Source organism: Ambystoma mexicanum, chromosome 2p, assembly GCF_040938575.1.
Source record: "Ambystoma mexicanum isolate Mex_15411 chromosome 2p, UKY_AmexF1_1, whole genome shotgun sequence".
In the NCBI taxonomy this organism is placed as follows: Eukaryota; Metazoa; Chordata; class Amphibia; order Caudata; family Ambystomatidae; genus Ambystoma; species Ambystoma mexicanum.
Window position 1 is genome coordinate 416,874,179 of NC_090923.1, and position 18,419 is coordinate 416,892,597.

At 44.2% G+C, this 18,419-nt stretch overlaps 1 protein-coding gene across 4 annotated transcripts in view; it reads right to left on the minus strand.

Moving 5' to 3' along the window:
• PXK (PX domain containing serine/threonine kinase like) overlaps window positions 1-18,419 on the minus strand; it is a 917,751-nt gene that overhangs the window by 36,821 nt on the left and 862,511 nt on the right. For 2 of the 4 annotated variants that reach the window (XM_069643765.1, XM_069643767.1), the window contains exon 17: window positions 1,449-1,508. In XM_069643765.1, the coding sequence (XP_069499866.1) occupies window positions 1,449-1,508 (60 nt within the window). Of the gene's footprint in view, window positions 1-1,448; window positions 1,512-18,419 lie in introns of all 4 variants that reach the window. The other 2 variants (XM_069643764.1, XM_069643766.1) reach the window with 1 other exon arrangement.

An 18,419-nucleotide genomic window follows, 5' to 3' on the forward strand; every position in this document is an offset into this window, starting at 1 on the left:
TACAGCCAACCTCGGAATGAGGCCCCATGTCTCTTCATTAATCAAATTCAAAACCCTCTGCCTTTCCCACTAGGCTATTCATGACTGAGGCATCTCTTACAGAGATAAATACCATCTAGAACTACCTTCCTGCAAGACCCTTTAGACCACTGGGCCCTGCCCTTCTCACAATGCCAAGTGCTCTAAACATTAGCAAGGCGGCAGTCCAAGCTCCCACCCAATGGAACTCTCTTTTCCATCACATTTGTGACATTATGACAATTTTGTTCTTTTCTCTTGTGTTTCAATACTGTATCTCACTTTTGCACTTCATACTTCATCCTTAACCCAGTCTTCCCTTTTTACTTCTTTCTCTTCAGCCATCTGCACTCTAAAGTGATCATCGGATTTCAATATGAAAATACATCTCTGTACAAAGCTCAAAGGACAATATGAAAACTAATATCTATGAACACAAATTCACGAGCCCCAAACCTAAACCTTTATCCAGTTAACCCAATAAATTCCCCCGATCCCCGACAATACTACCCCTTACTTTCCCCCTTCCTCTACCGCCTCTTTTATCACTCCAACTTTGTCTGTACCCTCTGGCCGCATTGTGGAGGAACAAGATTAGTAAACCTCAATGATTACTCCAACATAAAGCACTATGCAGCAGCTCTCGAGGTTCGGAAATGTTGGCATTAGGGTTACTGTGTGCAGTTTGAAAGATATGCATCCAGGCCAAGGTTAGATCAGCCACAGAGGAAAGTAAAAGGAAAGACAACACAGAAAAGGCATGCCATGCACTGCATCAATGCTTTATACTTCCTTATTTACATATGCGCCAATGACTGTTCACGATTGTGCATTTGGCTACCAGAGAGACAATAGGCTCAACAAGTAATTTGCCAGCCAGTCACTGAGCCAGTATTTATTTACAGAGATGTATGATTTGTGTCACAATGGAGGGATGTTGGATGTGGGTCACGAGAAAGGGAAGCAGAATTTGGATTGTGGGGAAGGGATATGGGATGTGGGTCCTGAGGGGAAATTTGCAGAATTGGGAGCTTAAGGGGAGGATTTAGGGACATGCAATTGGACGGGTGCAGGATTTGGGTCAGCAGGAGATGATTGCTACTACCATCATATGCCCAATAGCAATAGGCAATGTGGAGAATGCTTGAATTTTGCAAAGTGGTGTCATTCTTCTAAAGCGGGAGTAAATATCTAACTTTATGTGGGTGTACTGTTTAGGTGCTAGAGCTTCACAAGGATTCACATCTGCTATTCACAAAAGATTTGTTCTCAGAAGACGAACTGTTGCAGGCAAACTACAGCAAGACAACAATTACATAATTGATGCAGTTTTCCGTAAAAACATTCTTTGGGGGAACAAACGATTATAGGGGTGACATAAGTCCAATCCGAAACAAAACAAGGCGTAGTATGATCATTTTGGCACTTACCTGCAGTGGAGGGAGGAGTAGGAGAAGATGGGGATGTCAGAGGTGAGCTTGCCCCTGAGCCTGCTGAAGAGAAAAGCTGTATGTTACTTAAGGAATGAAAGCCTGACATATTATAAACATGCCACCTGAAATGTCACCTTCTATTGACTGCCCATAGTGTCAGTGTAGAATAAAGAACTAACAGTGACAGGAGCGAAATTGAGACAGCAAAAATGTGATGGAAGTGTTTGGAATTTCTAGGCAATTTTTTTTTTTAGTTGATCATAATTTGACTGATTAGACCGAACTACACTGAAACAGGACTACTGTTGCTAGTTCCTCTATGTGAGGGGATACAGTCTCGTAGTTGCTTTTGTACTGCACCCTTTACAGCATAGGTCTTCAAAATGGGAGGCGCACCGCCTGGAGGAGGATGGCCTGATGCCTGGGGGATGGGACACGGGTCCTTAGTCTGAAATTAAACACAAAACAATAGACAAAAGAAAAAGCTGGCATGGAATGGGTTATGCACTACTGTGCATATCCCATCCCAACATGGCCCCCACCGCACATGCTCAGTGTGACAGGGGCCAGGCTTAGGGTCGGTGGGCGAGGCTGACCCAGAAAATAAACATCCTGGAAGCACGCTCTCGGTCCCTTTCCAGAAAGCATGCTGTCAGGGTGTTTGAATCCAATCGGAGGAACGGGACAGAACGGGACATGCTTGGTAAGTAGGGATCCCTGGGATAATTTAATGAGGGGGTGGGCCTGGAATTTTTTTGAGCAGGTGGGGGAGTCCTGGGATTATTTACGGAGTGGGTGGGTGGGCCTGGAATTGATTTTTAAGCAGGTGTGGAAGCCCTGGGATTATTTATGGAGCTCTTGTCAGGGGCGGTGGTAGGGGGGTGGAAGACTTTCTGGGTTTATTTTTGGAGATGGTGGGGGGCACCCTGGGATTATTTATGGAGCAGCTGGAGGGGGTCTGGGATTGTCTTTGTAGCCGGAGGGCCCTGGGATTATGCAGAGAGTGGGGTAGAGGGAGCCAAAGGACTATGTAGGGAGTGGGGTGAGAGGAACATGGGGAGCACTGGGACTGTGGTGGGACCGGGGTGGCGGAGAACTGGGACTATGCAGGGAGTGGGGTAGGGGAATCCCAGGGACTGTGCTGGGAGCTGTGTGGGGGGAGCCTAGGGACTGTGCTGGGAGTGGGAGAGCCCAGGGACAGTGGTGGGAGCGGGGTCGGGGAGTCCTAGGACAGTGGTGGGAGCAGGGTGGGGGGGAGCCCAGAGACTGATGGGAGCAGGTGGGTGAGCCCAGGGGTGTGGCGCAAGCATGTTCATAGCCATTTGGAAATGGACATTTGGTATTTTGGGGGGTCCGGCCTGCCCAAAGTTTGATCAGTGAGGGCCCAGGCCCAATAAGTTTGAAGACCGCTGCTTTACAGCAAGGGTCAAAACCAATCTGCATGTTGTTGGTAGTTTCTGCAATTGCAAGGTTGCACTAAAGGAATTCTGACTAATCAAATCTTTCAATCCATAATTCTTTAGTGTTTTCTTGGGAGAAAATGAGATATTCACGGGCAACATGTACTGCGAAAAAAGGAAAATATCATCAGTAAAGTACATCATAACACATACAAAAAAACAAAACAATTAAAATTAATTAAATATACATTCCACCCACATTACAATTAAACCAATTGCGACAGCCTTAGTACTTAGCAGATACACAGTTCCCAGTTACGGGCCTCTTGAAATATAAAGTTATAAAATTTCATCGTTGGTGCTCAAATAATAAGGTGACCTACTGGGTACTATCTAAAGGTGCACAAGACCTAGACGGGAGCGTAAAAACGCCAACACACTCCGTCCTCTTCTAGGCACAAAGGACCTAGAAGAGGCTAAATCAACTCATTAGCCTCTGTTACTGGATACACATGCAAACTCATCAGAGCTAGCAAACAATTCCTTTCCACAGATAGCGGCATTAAGCTCGCCAGAGCCCTCATACTCTCCAAATTGGACTACTGTAATGGACTATACATTGGAGCGAACAAACATACTATCCATAAAATTCAGGTTCTCCAGAACAATGCCTTGAGAGCAGCTCTTAAGATTAACAGAAATGAGCATATATCCTCCTTAAGAAGAGAATACAAATGGCTATCCACCCTTGACAAAATCCAATTTAAGGTTGCATCCCTCACTCATAAGTGCCTCAACAATAATGCACCAACGTACCTTACGGACAGTGGTCGAAGTGTATGAAAAGAAGTAGCAGAGCTATGTTCCCTACTGGTGTGCACCGCACCCTGCAAAGCCCATCACCACACCCCCCCATGCACAATATAAACCCCCAAATGCATGCACCTGCAGTTTAAGGGACTGTTCAGTGCACTGCACTGAAAGTGCAAGTTTCAACTGCTTTCTACACTTTTATTTTAAAACAAAACCATTCCGGAACGGTTTCTTTTTAAAATAAAAGTATAGGAACGGTAAAACTTCAATAAAAGAAGTAGAGGAGCACCGCTGCCGACCGCTCCCGTCCACTTCGACCACTGCTCACGGACAGACTATGTAAAAAAACTTTGTCCAGATCAACAAGAACAGCCAATACAAATTGCCTTCAAGTTCCGCGTTTCAGACTCTCCACTATAGGAGGACATAGTATCCCAGTTAAGGCTGCACAATTGTGGAACTCCCTACCCTCTGAAATTAGACAACCTCAGCCCTTCTCTAAATTCAGACAGAATCTAACCAACTGGCTCAGAGCAAAAGATATCTAACCACGCTGACCCTCATCTCTCCCTTGACGCCTTCTGGCGCCCACCACTCTGCTACTTGAATCGCTTACTATGTGCCTGTATTACATCATGGATGTACAGAGTTCACAACTGTACATAATTGTAAATTGTATCATGTCCAGATTTCTTGTATATACACTCCCTATGACTACCTCGCACACTGGCACGCTGTTACCTTGCCACGTGTACTAGATCACCTAACCTACATTGTATATATCTGTATATATTGCTACACTTTTGATCTCCCTGTATTATCGCTGCATACCATGTACCTTGTACCCTGTAACTAAGCTGAACATATTCTTATCTCCTGCGCCCTGATGCCCCAGGGTCTGGTGCGCATTATAAATAATAAACTAAACTAAACATAACAGAGTTGCGGCTATGTGAGCATGTATCATCAAAAATGACTTGGACAGGGTGGAATTGCCCAGAATCCTTTTTCCCATTGGCACTGTGTTGGCTTCAGAGAGCACATGGCATGGTGATCTAGCTACAGAAGAGTAATCAGCATTAGGCAGGGGTGGGCTCTAATTTCAATCATACTGGTAGGCGGGGGGTTGCATCTTTTATCAACGACCAATAAGCGATTGCCCACTCTCGGCTCCTTAAATTCAATCCGTATCAAATCAAAAACACGTTCCCCCTGATGATGCAACCTGGTGCAGCTAAAGATGGCCTTGCGAATTACGGATATGCAACCATGCACAGCACAGAACCAGTGGGTACATTTGTTTATGAGGGCTACCCTGGTTTCAAACGGATTTGGGAACCTTGTGCAAGAATGGGACCCTGCCCTTGTCCCCCTGTGTGACCCCCCTGTTTCCTGCCTGTTTTCCTTACCCTGCTCAGGCTGTAGTCTAAAGGCTCCAGGGGAAATCATCATATGTAAAGTTAGGTGTGGAGGGGCCTGCCCTACTGGCCAGCTTGCTAACCATAGTGTTTGCACTTGATGTGCCTGCCGGGTAGATTTCACATCAAGTGCAATAAAGAAAATACTTTCTTTAGCAAGGGTACTGCAGTGAATACTCTTGAAATGCCAATCCTATTTCAGAAAATAAAATCAGCATTCCAGTAAAATATTTAAGAATTGATAAAGTGATGAAATATGTGTTTAGGTAAAGGGTTGCGATTACTTTAACAAACTTAATTGCACAGTCAGTTCTGCAGTATAACATTTTTCTACGAGCCATTTGCCATCGAGGAACACAAGATGGATAAGTTGCCATTGGGTCTAAAATGTATTTTGTAACTGGGGGTAGTAGAACTATCTATATCTAGGCACAAGCATCTAAAATTCAATGATCGGTGAACACTTATGGTGTTCACTGGCTTTATTTAACAATGCATCTTGAAAAGGTCTTTCACTATTGGACCATAGTTAGCCTCTAAATCACTCAAAAGCTTTCGGCCATATCTTCACCCAAAAAGAGCTAGGAAGCAGGGTTAATTCCATGCAATTTTGGAGCTATATGAATAGTGCCTCAATGAGATTGAAAAGGTTCCAATACTCCAAAGAATGTTTCAAAGTATCAATTCATTCAGGATTAGCTGCTCTGGTGCCAACTATCTGCTAGTGCTGCTAGCAGCGTAGGAAGATGTTTCACAGCACATACCTACAGCAGTAAGGCAGGTAGAAGGACTAGGGTTCTTCAGTAGAAGAGTAAAAGGCATAATTGTATGACTGTATACTAGTGCAAAACTTCATTTCACAATAGACGAGGTGACTTAACTAGAGAGAACCAATTTTACAGGCTATGATTTGAAAGTTGCATAAAATATACACACCCGTAACAAGACAGCACAATATGAACTACCCACCAAAACCAATGTTTGGTTTGATACTGAACTGGCACTCTTGAAAGGAAAAATAAGAGTGGTTGAGCAGTGTAAGGCCCAGAATCCAGAAGATAAACAACCATGTGTGCACCGCCTGGTACTGTGCCGTCATTCTCCAAGACAAAGATTTCTTTCTGACTGCATCACTAAGTCTAATAACACTTCTGCCGAGGATCTAGAGCAGAACAGCAGAAGACTGAAATCCCCTATACAATACGTCCCCACAGCCGCCCCTGCACAGGTTGCCTTTGACACATCTTTTGTAGAAAACCAGGGGTATTCAACATGCCATCACATGTCTGCCAGATGCAAGGTCCCCAAGCTCAGGCATGTACTCTCCTATCACCTCCCATTCCTTTGATCCTGTCTCACTAACTGATTTTATCTGTGCTGTTCTAAAATATGAAAGCTTCCTCCAAGCAAGGAGTCCTGTGCTCTGTTAAGACCATTAATGAATATATTTTGATCCTGGCTCCTGTACTTACCATGCTGGTCAGCAGACCCTTATCTTCTGGCATTTCCCTATTACTCTGAAATAGACCTGCATTACACCTAGACTAAAAAATAAATAAAATAAAAAGGCTATAGCCTATCGTACCATCCCGGTAAACTAGCGTCTAATGACTAATAAGGCTTTTATTGGAAACATCCTTCAAAATTCACCTCCACGACATTGGTGATCATGTAAGAGAGAATTGTCAGGCCCTGAATAGGCTCTCCTATACATAAAAGATTCAATTAATTAGTCTCTAAAACAAGAACAGTCCTGCAACACTGATGCACCTGAACCTCTTGTTACCAGTCAACTCTCAGTCACCTAAAAAGGAAAATGTTACTTACCTGTAACTAGGGTTCACCAGCATTGGCATCGTTCATAGAGGTGCATGCTGTTGAATATTCCCTACCATGCTGGGAATCATTGGTACATTAACAAAAAAGTTACAATTGTAAACAGAAGAAACCTGCGCTCACCTTAGCGTTTTATTAGACTCATCCTCATCAAAAATTTTATTCAGAGAACGTTATCCATCAAAGTGCAGATACATACAATAAGCAGTACAATTCATTCTCAACTAAAAAGTACTCCTAAAAAAACAAAACAAAAATAAATATCCAAGATGGAAGTAGAAAAAAACATTTTCAAATCATGTGTGACGAATTTGAGGAGGTTGTTCCTTCTCCCTTAAGGTGGAACTTTTCCCCATGGGGCCAGGGAAGTGCATCCACAGAACACTCCCCCTGCGAATGGTGCACATGGGGGAGGAACCGCCTTATGGAATTAGGGATGACTATCTTCAGAGAACGCGGTATGCCCCTGCAGTACTATCGCTTAAACTCCTCTCCAGTGTTCAATACTCCCCTCCCTTCTTTCAACCAAACTAATATCTGTTCTAGTCAGGTTAGTCAAATCCTAGAAGATGCAAAGTCTATTAGATCTGACTTTATGGCATGTACTGATACGAAGAAGAAGAGGGTCAGGAATCCCAGGATCATTATGAAGACAGAATATGCATTCTAGCTTCTCAAGGACTGAGATGAAGAAGAAGATCAGGTGTTCAAGGATCATTGCCGAAAACCAGGATAAGCGTTCTGATTTAGGAATTAATGTGACTGGCGCAAAGCAACTCTCTTTCCCAACGCAGGAGTTTAAATATCAGACAGCTGACATACGAGAGAGACAATCTTCCAAGGAGGAGGAAACTGGCAAGCAGAGTTGCGGCCAGCAAGTTATGAGCTAGCTGGAGAAAAGCCGAGACCGGAGGGAGAAGAGAACGCAAGCAAGGTCTCAGAGACCAGGACTGCTTGCATCGTTGCAGTCAGGAGCCTCCATTCCTCCCGAGTTTCAGTGAAGCGCCCAGCATAAAGGACGCACCGCTGAGAAGAAGCAGACGTCCGGGAAGCTGCGGCCGGCTGCAACAATTCCACAAATGTGACCAGAGCCTCCAGAGAAGCTATCGCCATTTGGGAACCGCTGGTACCTTCCGGTTGGAAGCAAACAGGTAAGTGGGTAATCCAAGTGGTACAGGAGGTCTGGGGGAACAAAGGGGTGAAGGCCATAGAAAGGGGGTCTGGGACCCTGGGAATGAGTGCAAGTCTGGGACACGCACTAATTTGAAGTCAAAAGAAGCCAATCTGAACTTTGCGAGTCGGGGACTCGCACCCATTTGAGAATCTGAAACAGAACCAGTTGAATATTGCAAGTCTGAGACCTGCACCCAAAGAGACAAAGCATATGTTGGACCATTTACTTGGCAGGAGAGTAAACCAAGTAACTGAACATTACGAGTCTGGGACTTGTGCCCAAAGAGGGACAGTCCATGAGAGGACGAAGGCTTGGCAAAACAGTATACCAAGTCAAATTGAATGTTGCGAGTCTGGGACCGCACCCAAATAAGAAGTTTCATGAAAGGATAACTGCTTGGCAGGAGAGTGTACCAAGCAGTATATATAGGATTAGGAGGAGAAACATAATAAGGAGGATGTTCTTGTGAACTGCCTATTGACATTTGTGGAACTGAGTTCAAGCCTGAGTGGCCTTATACAGAGAAACGCTATAAGTAGGATCCTAGGGGAAAGGGCCAAGACACTAACATTGGAATCCTACAGTTTTTAACATTTCTTTAACTCTGCCACTTTTTTTGCCCAAGAGACTGGGAACTTTTCTGTTGCTTGGAACCAGAAGAAACATTTTTACTTTTGAAAAAGATCATCCTTGTGCAGTTAATGTTATTAGTTTTAGGGACAGATGTAGGCTTTTTGAGACACAACAGGGACAGACTTCATAATTTGGAGATTATGACAGTTTAATTCGTTTTCTCAGAGGTAGGGAAACACCTCTTAGCATTTTTCCAGCCGTTTTTCATATAATAAAAGTGTATGACCACAAAGATGCCACTATAGTGTCAGAGTCCTCTGAACTCTCACATATGCCAATCACAATATGCACATAGTTATTAAAGAACGCGAACTACAATCTACATAAACATGAAATATATCATTTAACATACCAAGGATGCACAAGATAAAAGAGCACCCTGTTTGTAGACTACTACATTCCCTTCAGTAGGCTATTTCTCATCCTCAATGTGGCCCTAAATATGTCAATTTCCACGCAACCACCAGTGTGTCAACCATTAACAAATGGGATAATGCTAGTCTTAACTGAATAAAGCCCACATTTCAAAATAAGTAGACAATTGTATTCAGTCAAATCGGTTGACCAGAGAGAACAACATGAAGTGTATTAAATCCTCCCCAGGGGCAGTGCAAAGTAAGCAATTGACCACTTGGCAGTAACTGATCAAAGTGATCATTTTAAACCTTGCTCTAATGATGAGGGTCCGCTCATGTTTATATTTTGTCCAGGTCAAATACTTTGACAAGACACTAGAATCCAAAATGTCATGTCGTCAGTAAGACGAATTCATACGCTCTCTAAGCTCCCTTTCCATGATCAAGTGCTTGATCAATTTTTCTTTAATAAAAGCAAATACCAAACCATTTAAATCACTTGAATTCACAAAATGGTAAACATTGATTTGATCTAAAAAAAAAATATGCAAGACAGACAGGGACGAAGTAGATAATTACCTTCAGAAGACATATCATGGGTTAGAATAAGGTGGGTCCAAGTCGGTTTCTTATTGGTTCATAACCTTGAACACAACTGAATTGGTTCAATGTTTAGTTTATCTTTGTTCCAAAGCTAGATCCCAACTTTACTGTGTACTGCAAAGGTTGGTGCTTGGTCTGCAAGCCCAAGGAGCTCTTTAAGTAAAATATTTACTTGCAGCGTCATTTACCCTCATTTTGGGCCTGTGACCCCCCTCCTGGTGATCATGCCAGGGGACAGTCGCAACAAAAAAGAGGTGATGGCGGGAAGCTTTAGTATTCATTTTAACCTCTAGCATTGCTCTGGGCAACCCTCCAGGCCATTGTTCTTTGCCTGCCAAGTCACAGGGCATCCAGGCTTGACATTGGCCCTTTAAGGGCTTCCCTAGAAGTAGGATCTATCTTTATTGAGCCTAGGGATAATTCCAACCCGCCCAGTGCCCAAGAAGAACCAATAGGACAAGTAGGCGGAACCCATTAAGGGAATTGAGGAGCACTGGTCCAGCACAGACAGCAGCAGTGGCATGGTCAACTCCCAGAAACCATGTTAAATATGTAATGTGAAATAGGCCAGTAGTTTGGGCAATAGGGGAGCAGCCCCAAACCTCCCTGCACAACTGGAACCACCATCAGGGGAGGGACCTAACAGCCACCCATTGTACTATCAACCAAAAGAGGAAGATATGAACTTAAAGACGGCAGACATACTTCATAGGACTGTGGCCCCGCAGTCACTGAGGACTCGCCTAGGCCCATTGAACTACATACCCCAAGCCTTCTATAACAAGTCAGCACACCCAAGTACTCTTACTTCATCGAGAGGCTGGAAGGAGGGACCAAGGCCCCATATAATCCCAGACTCCCAGTCGCTCAGTGTGGGAGCTGGGGGTAGGATGACAAAGGCAGGAGCAGGAAGAAATTTGGAGAGAGCTCGAAGAAGGAGTTTGGAAGGAGCTAGAAGGTGCCTGGAGAAGGAGAGGGGAGGAACTGGAACGCCATAGGGGGACACTGCCCTGGTGAGGAGCGTTGAGAGTGAGATGGTGGAGGTCGGAGAATTGTGGGAGAAGGTGGAAGAATTTAAGGAGTAGATGGGGGAATTTAAGGAGGAGATTGGCAGAATCAAGGAGAAGGTCAGGAGGTTTGCAAGTTTAGGAGGAGTTTGGGGAATAGCTTGAAGATGAGACTGGAGGCGTTATGGAGGAAGATTTGATAGACCAGGTGGTTGAAGCTGGGATACAGGAGAGTATGGAGGAGTTTAAAGGAGCAGCAAACTGAGTGATCTACGTGGTGAAGAAGAGTCACAAGGAGGGAATAGAAGGAGGCCATGGAAGTGGAGGAGGAGAGCACTAGGTAGGTTGTTGGAAAATACACAGAGGAAGCTGCTGAGGAGAAATATTGGCTAAAGCCTGAAATCAATCCAAGAGATCCAGTATAGTGAGAAGGAGTTTGAGGATGAGTGAAGAAGAGATCAAGAGGAGGACAATGAAGGAGGACAAGGAAGCAGGAACAGACAGAGTGGTAAAGAAACAGAAGAACTTTAAGAGAAAGATAATTAGTTTGAGCAGGAACTGATGAGATAACAAGCAAGAAGTGAAAGGACATTGAGTGAGAGGACGAGAAGGTTGGAAAGTGGAAAAAGCGGAAAACAGACCCATTTAAAAGATTTCAGAAGATGGCAGTGGGAGAATGGGAAAGCTGTAAAGTAGAAGGCTTTAGGGAAAGACAGATGCCCAGTCAGTGTCAGGGGGATCAAGAGGGCCCAGTGGGTCTTACAGTGACAGAGGCGGGAGGTGAAGCGGCGAGGAGGGAGCTTATCTTAGGGAGGTGATGAGCAGAGGAGGCCAGAACCATGACAAACTTGGTAACCTCTATAATGAGGTCAGGATCGCCAGGATTCAGTCAACCCAGCTTGAGACAGCTCCCTCTCCACGAGAAACTACAACGCTGCAAGCACCACAAAGGAACTGTTTGGATTTTCGCTAATTAAGTTTCGAGAATCCCTTTCAACTGAGAATACCAACTTTAATTATAGCACCTGATGGTGGACGGGGCACTTGCCATTGCTTGTATATCACTGCAATCCTAAGGCAAGGCTATGTGTTCAAATTCCAAGGATTCATGTGCTGTGCTATGAGATTAAAGGATGAAGGGTCATGATAAAAAACCTTTGGCCTCCTTTGCAGAATAACAGGTTGTAGGTCAGTTGAAGCAAAATTGACTGCATTCTAGAGAGTCTTAGTAGATCTGAGAACCAATACTGTCTCTAACAAGCTGTTGAAATCATAATCAGTGTGCACGATTGCCACCATGCAGCATGCTGGACCCTTGGAATGGAATGAATAGAGGAATTTTTTGTCCAATGGAATTGTGAATGCACCTGCCTGGTTAAGGAAAACTGCTGGTGACAGAGTTCTCTCTGGTGGTGAATAGTTATATTTTCGGTTGTCCCTAGTGTGATGACTCCTGCGGAGTCATCACTGATTCCAGCCAGAAGTCTCCTCCCAAGTGGCCGGGGGAAGGCAGCCGCTACCTGATCCTCACCCTGGGGGTGGAATTATGTGGATCACATGGGAGGAGCTGGGTGTCAGGGAGAAATGGTGACTCCGTTAGAAGGGACACCGTATTCGTCCTTTTGTGAGGATGAAAATCCTATAATCCCCAAATACCTAATGGCATGCTACCACTATGCAAAACCTACCCATGTTGAAGCCAAAAAGATAATATATGAGAAACCAACTAAACAGAATAGGTTTTTCACTTTGGGAATATATGATCACAAGTGGTATTGGTTCTGTTTTGGGTAAATATTTTAAACTTAATGTTATCGTACATAATGTTGATATGACATCTTCTGTTTCATCTAACCATCAGTTGAAACAAAATAACTTTGGGAAACCTAAAAACATTATGGACTTCAATGCCGAGAATGCCTATGGTACTGGGACAAGGAAGAGGAGATGAAGAGTTAATGAGGATCAATAGTAATGTCAACCAGAGCAGTCTAGTTCTTTCTATTCCAATCAGCTGAGCAGGACATTTTAATAGAAAAACCAGATGCAGTTGAAGAGGGCAGCCGGACCAGCAGAAGCAGAAGTGAAGGCCACGGCAGAGGCTGCAGTCAGAGAAGTTGCGGGGTGCTGCAGAGTTTATGCAGCGGGAAGTGAAAGCAGGGAAGAAAGCCGAGGTGGAGCAAGAAGCCCAGCTGAGAGTGGAAACTGCTCCTGAGTGACAGAGGATCGCTCTGGCAGACCAAAGTACCCAAAGGCAGGGTGGAGCTTGGTGAGCCCCCGGAAAGTGCCACATGAGCAACGGCAGCTGCAGGAGAGCTGTCAAAGGGACTGGCAGACCAGAGAGGGTCTGGCAGTGCACCAAGGTCCTACCTGCATCGGGACCACACCCACTGCACTGAGAGACAACAGAGAGACACCAAAACAATCCAGTGAGTCAACCTAGAGAGAGAGGTAACCCCGGGCTACTCCGTAGGAGAATTACAATTAATAGACAATTGTGAATTACGGCAAAGCAGAAAAGAAGGCCAAAAAGGGTACAATTCTCCTCACATGGGACATCAGTTTGGGGAAACCTGGAACCCACATTGCCACTAGCCTAGAGCCTATACAGAAGAGATAGAAGGGCAAAAACGGTGCAATTCTCACATGGGATATCCGTTTGGGGAAACGTTGAACCCACATTGCCAGATGCAAACAAACAGGCAATCACTGTACAGTTCTCCTCATTTGAGATGTTGGTGGGGAGAAACCTGGAACAAACATTGCTACAAGCAGGGAAACCATTGATAGTTGTGTATGAAGTTGAAAACCCTTCCTGGCAGGCGAGTGAACCTGGAAAGGGACAGCTGTTTTCAAGAAGAGAACTTTGTTGTTATTAAAAGGGTTGTGTATGAAGATGAAACCCACTCCTAGCAGGCACGTAAACCAGGAGAGAAGTAAGTTGTATGAAGTGGAAACACATTCCTGGCAGGTGCGTAAGTAGAAAAACTTGTTACAAAAGAAGGCTGTGTATAAAGTTGAAACCTGTGAGCGAACCAGGAAAGGAACAGTTGTTTTCAAGAAGAGAACTCGGTTATAAAAAGAGGTGCGTATGAAACTAAAACCCACTCCTGTCAGGTGAGTAAACCAGGAAAAGAACAGTTTCTTTCAAGGAGAAAACCTTGTTGCTATAAAGATTACCGAGGAAAGAAGAATTTTACTTTATCATGACCTTATTCTCCTCACAAACTATTGTGTAACAAGAGACATTTGCTGTTCTGTCCTTACAAAGGTATTCAATGGAAAGGATAGTTGTAGTCATTTTTGCAACGTGGAAAGACTATTTTATGGAAGAACAAGGTGCTTTGGTTTTGAACAGGTGTTTTGTAAAGAGACATTTTCTTTACCCATTTGAAAGAAGTGTTGGATGAAAGACATTTATTTTTTAACTGAATACAACATTGTTGAAACAGAACTATTTCAAACGTCTTCCTAAATTGATCCAGAGTAAGGGAATCAAATCCTGGTCACAAGGATTGCTTTGTGCGAAATTTAACTTTTGTAAAGTTTGGTTAAACAGACATAGTTACCATATGCGTTTTGATTGTATGTATAAGTGTGAGCGGCAGATACATTTGGAAACAGTTCGTCTTTCTTTAGCTTTTAGTTTGATAGGTAGGAACCTTCTGGTTAGGATATGGACAGATAGGTGTTTATTCCATCCTCTTTTTATTCGAATAATTATGTCAAAAGTTGAGAAAACTACAACTTTGTGTCCGTCTCTCATTTCTGACACCTCACACTAGGCTCAGAAAATTATGTCCACCTAGAGATCCCTAGATTTAAACGTACTACAGCAGGCGGATCCAGCTTCCCGGTTATAGCTGCGCAATCTTGGAACGCACTCCCACTAGAGCTCAGAACAGACCAACCTTACTCCAGATTTAGACGGAAAGTCCTCACCTGGATATGCTCCAGTGACTCTTAACTTGCTGCAATTGACTCCTTAGCCCAGACCACGACCGTATTTGCTACCTAATGCCTGTCTGGCTTCTACGCTTTCAATGTATCTACTACTACTGCACCAGTCGACTAACTATGCAATTTCTACAAAGGACTACCAGTCCCTTGCTATCTATTTTACAGTAATTCCTTGTATTTCTCTGTATGTTCTTGTATGTACGTAATTACTCTGCAACTAAGCTTTAAGTATACTTGTAATGTTGCGCCCAGCTACCTGAGGGTTTGGTGAGCTTTATCAAACAAACAAACAAACAAACAAACCCTGATACAATTATGAATAATGGAAGGAAAGCATTTTCCTGCTTAGGAAGTCTGTTACAGAGTTGCCAATGCCTGGCAGGTGAGAGCGAGCCAGTAATAGCTCTTACTTTCACTTGTTTCTGGATGTAAAACTTTCTAGTATTATGTACACTTTTTACAGCTTTCCCTTCAGTTGGGGCAGGCAAGACTTCAGCATTCCAAAGCACAGCTCTGAGGTGAAAACACATTTATATGCAGCTTTTTCTTCTCTGCCGACCAGAAATCTCAGGTATCGAGGTCCCCTGTGTGTGCCCTCCACGGACGCATCAGTTGCCACTTGCCACTGTCACTTTGTGAAGAGTATCTGTCAAAGGCATGCCTCTTCTGAGATTGCTCTTGTTCTGCCACCATAGGAGACCTTTGTGAAACACGCTTGATAGCTGAATCTTGTTGTTCTGGTGCCCCGAGATTGTCCAGAAACGCTTGTAACGGTCCATGTAAAGTCTGACGTTCTGGACCAAGGGGATGAACACTGACAGCATGCCAAAGAGATTTCAATATCTGGCCTGAGGTTACTGTCTTTGATTTTAAGAACTGCATTTTGGTCCACGATATTCTGAATTCACTCTTCTGAGGGTCTCACATTCAAGAGGGTCATATCCAATGCTGCCACCAGAGAAAACATCCTTCATGTTTTCTTGTCATTGATGGAGAATCCCAAGGATGTTGAGGACTCTTCCGTGCCCTTTGTGTCCCGTTTGCTTTGTTTCATTATTGGCAAAACAGGAGCAAAATGACTTGCTAATGCTGACCTGCGACCACAAAGCAAATATATTGGCAGTGCCTTGGATGCACTGAGATGTAAAAGTAGGCATCTCCCATGTCCAAAGGCGAGAGGAAGTCTCTAACGCATATTTTACACAGGATTGTTTGCAAAGTGATAACCAGGAATGTCTGAGATCTGAGGAACCTGTTGAGGAATCTGAGGTTCAGGATGGACCCTTGGTAGTAAATATAAATGATTATCCACCTTGCTAGCAGGAGAAGAATGTGGTGCCCTCTTTAGGAATTCCAGAGTGTGACTGTGTGGTGCCCTAGAAAGCACCTATTGGTACACTGTTATTCCGCTCCATTGATCTATGAATAGTAACAGCCCCCCTTGTCCCCACTAGGGTGCTGAAGTGTGGGGGCGGCTGGTTATAGGGGTCAAGCTGGTTTGCTTGACTGGCCATGGGCTTGTACCGTGCCCGCCTGTTGCTGGCAGTATATGAATGAGACCTTAGCTCGTAAAAATTTGCCATTTGTGTAGGAGACTTCTCTATACATATGCAAGCAAAAGGGTGAAGAGGGGTCAAACAGTTTCTCGAGTGAAAGGACTGGCAGCGGCAACTCTGTTGAAATGTACCCAGCAACCGCACTGTAACTATGTCAATCTTCATTGCTAACAATAATCAAACAAATCTTCCAAGTCCGAGCACATATAAACTACTTTTGCCTGAACATTGAGCCTAAAATGTGTAGCCTTCAACCAGCACTGAGATGGAACAACTGCTCTATTCCCCATTTGCCTATAACCTTGTTTCAGCGAGATGCACAGCGACCGGTATATTGTGGTTGGACTTTGCTTCACCCTCCCACACCAGTGTCAAAGCAGCCTTCTCCTCTGGCAGGAATTGAAACACGGCCCGAATTTATACCACAATTCTGTATCATAGTGTGCACTACCCTTGGAATCAGTGTTGTATGGTACATCAATAGGGTGTTGTCTTCCAAGCTATTCTCCGGCCAGACACTCCCTGCTATGTTGCAACATTGGATCCCAAGGATTGGATTATGGTGGCAATTCCGGGTGAGGATTAGGCCTCAGTGGGATGTACGCACCCCCGCCTGCAGCTTGGTTACCAAAACCTTTCAAGGGGCTTCAGATATACAAGCATAGGTGGTGTGCATTGATCTGCAGAGATGGTCTTGGTGGAAATGGCGGCTTCATTGATTATGACATTGTATTCAGTAGGCTGGCAAGGTGTACAGACTTGACGCTGGTCTTCCTTTTTCTAAATTCTCCTCATCCTTTTCAGAGAAGATGCCCTCTGGGCCCTCAAAGCCAGAGCATTTCTTGTGGTCCAGAATGTCGTTTGGAGGGATGTCCGAGGGCTCTAAAATGGTGAGAAAGGAAATTCAGCCTATATAGTGCCAGGATGCCTTGTTTTAGTCTCCTATGGGACTGGTGTAGGCCCTGGTCCAAGCTTCCTCTAGATGTCAGTGGTGTATGGTTTGGAGGTTCTGCCATCAGTGGTTAAGCCCTCGAGGTAGTCTACGAGCCTGGTTATCTCAGTGTTCGACAGGGCTGACGTTGAAGCTTTTGATGGTGTAGCACTCTGAGACTAGGCAGTTAACAGTGTCGTGGACTGTGGCGTCAGCAAGGTTTTGTTTGGGAACCATGTTATAGATGCCTGTTAAGCCATTGGACTTGTGGACAGTGCCGCGGCTGTTGAAGTCTTTGTGGACACATCCTTCATGGATCACCTTTGACGACATGTGTGGATCTTGACCTAATGAGGATAAAGAGGCAGGTTGTTCATGCAAGGAGTGCTTAGGAAGCCATTTTGAGCAGAGGTGAAGTCCTCATTTCTCGCTCTCTCATCCCTAGTGGACACTTTGTGGAGTTTTTCTCTTATTGCTGAGGTAATCTACTTTAACGGTCTGCTAGGGAGCACTAAAGTAGAGCTCCTCAATGAAGCAGAATCCAAAGCTACTATGGCTTAATGCAGTCATGCAACCAGTCTTCTATGCCTGTCCCTTAAGTCTTGTTAACGAAAGGCTGACCGTTGATACAAGCATTCTAAGCATTCCTTCTGCTTGTCCTCCACTTGGATGTGGTTAACGTTTCCCAGTGGAGGACATTTTAAAAAAGGTTCCGTTTTTGGTTTGGGATCAGTCATGGTGAGATGACAGGGACCAGCACCTCAGAAAACTCTTAACACTGAGGAAACACCCAGTGTATTTGTGCCCCCGAATCTCTTTCAGAGTTCTTACAGAGTTCAACATTCTCAAAACACAACAATATGAGAAAACGTGTCTTATGCTTAAAAATAAGATGGATCTTGATGAAGTGAGGACTATGGCGAGGACGCCCAACTATGAACGGGCAGTAAAGAATTTGAAAATGATCTCCAGGTGAGGGTGCGTAAGGGCTAAAGATTAAATGCCCTAAAAAGAGTCTAATAGAACATTGACTGAAGCCTTGTTGTGTTCAAAATTGGAACTGCTTTGTTCATGTACCAAGGATTTGCTACCCATTTACGGAATATTCAACATCATACAAATCTATGAAAATCAAATGCTGGAAAACTACCTCTGAAATTGAAGGCTGCGCACACATCTAGATAATTTCCATCCGGTCTGATGACAATGCATTACTTACCGTAAAAGCATTTCTGATGGTTGTATCTGCTTAGATTCACATGCTGTGCATAGGTCCGACAT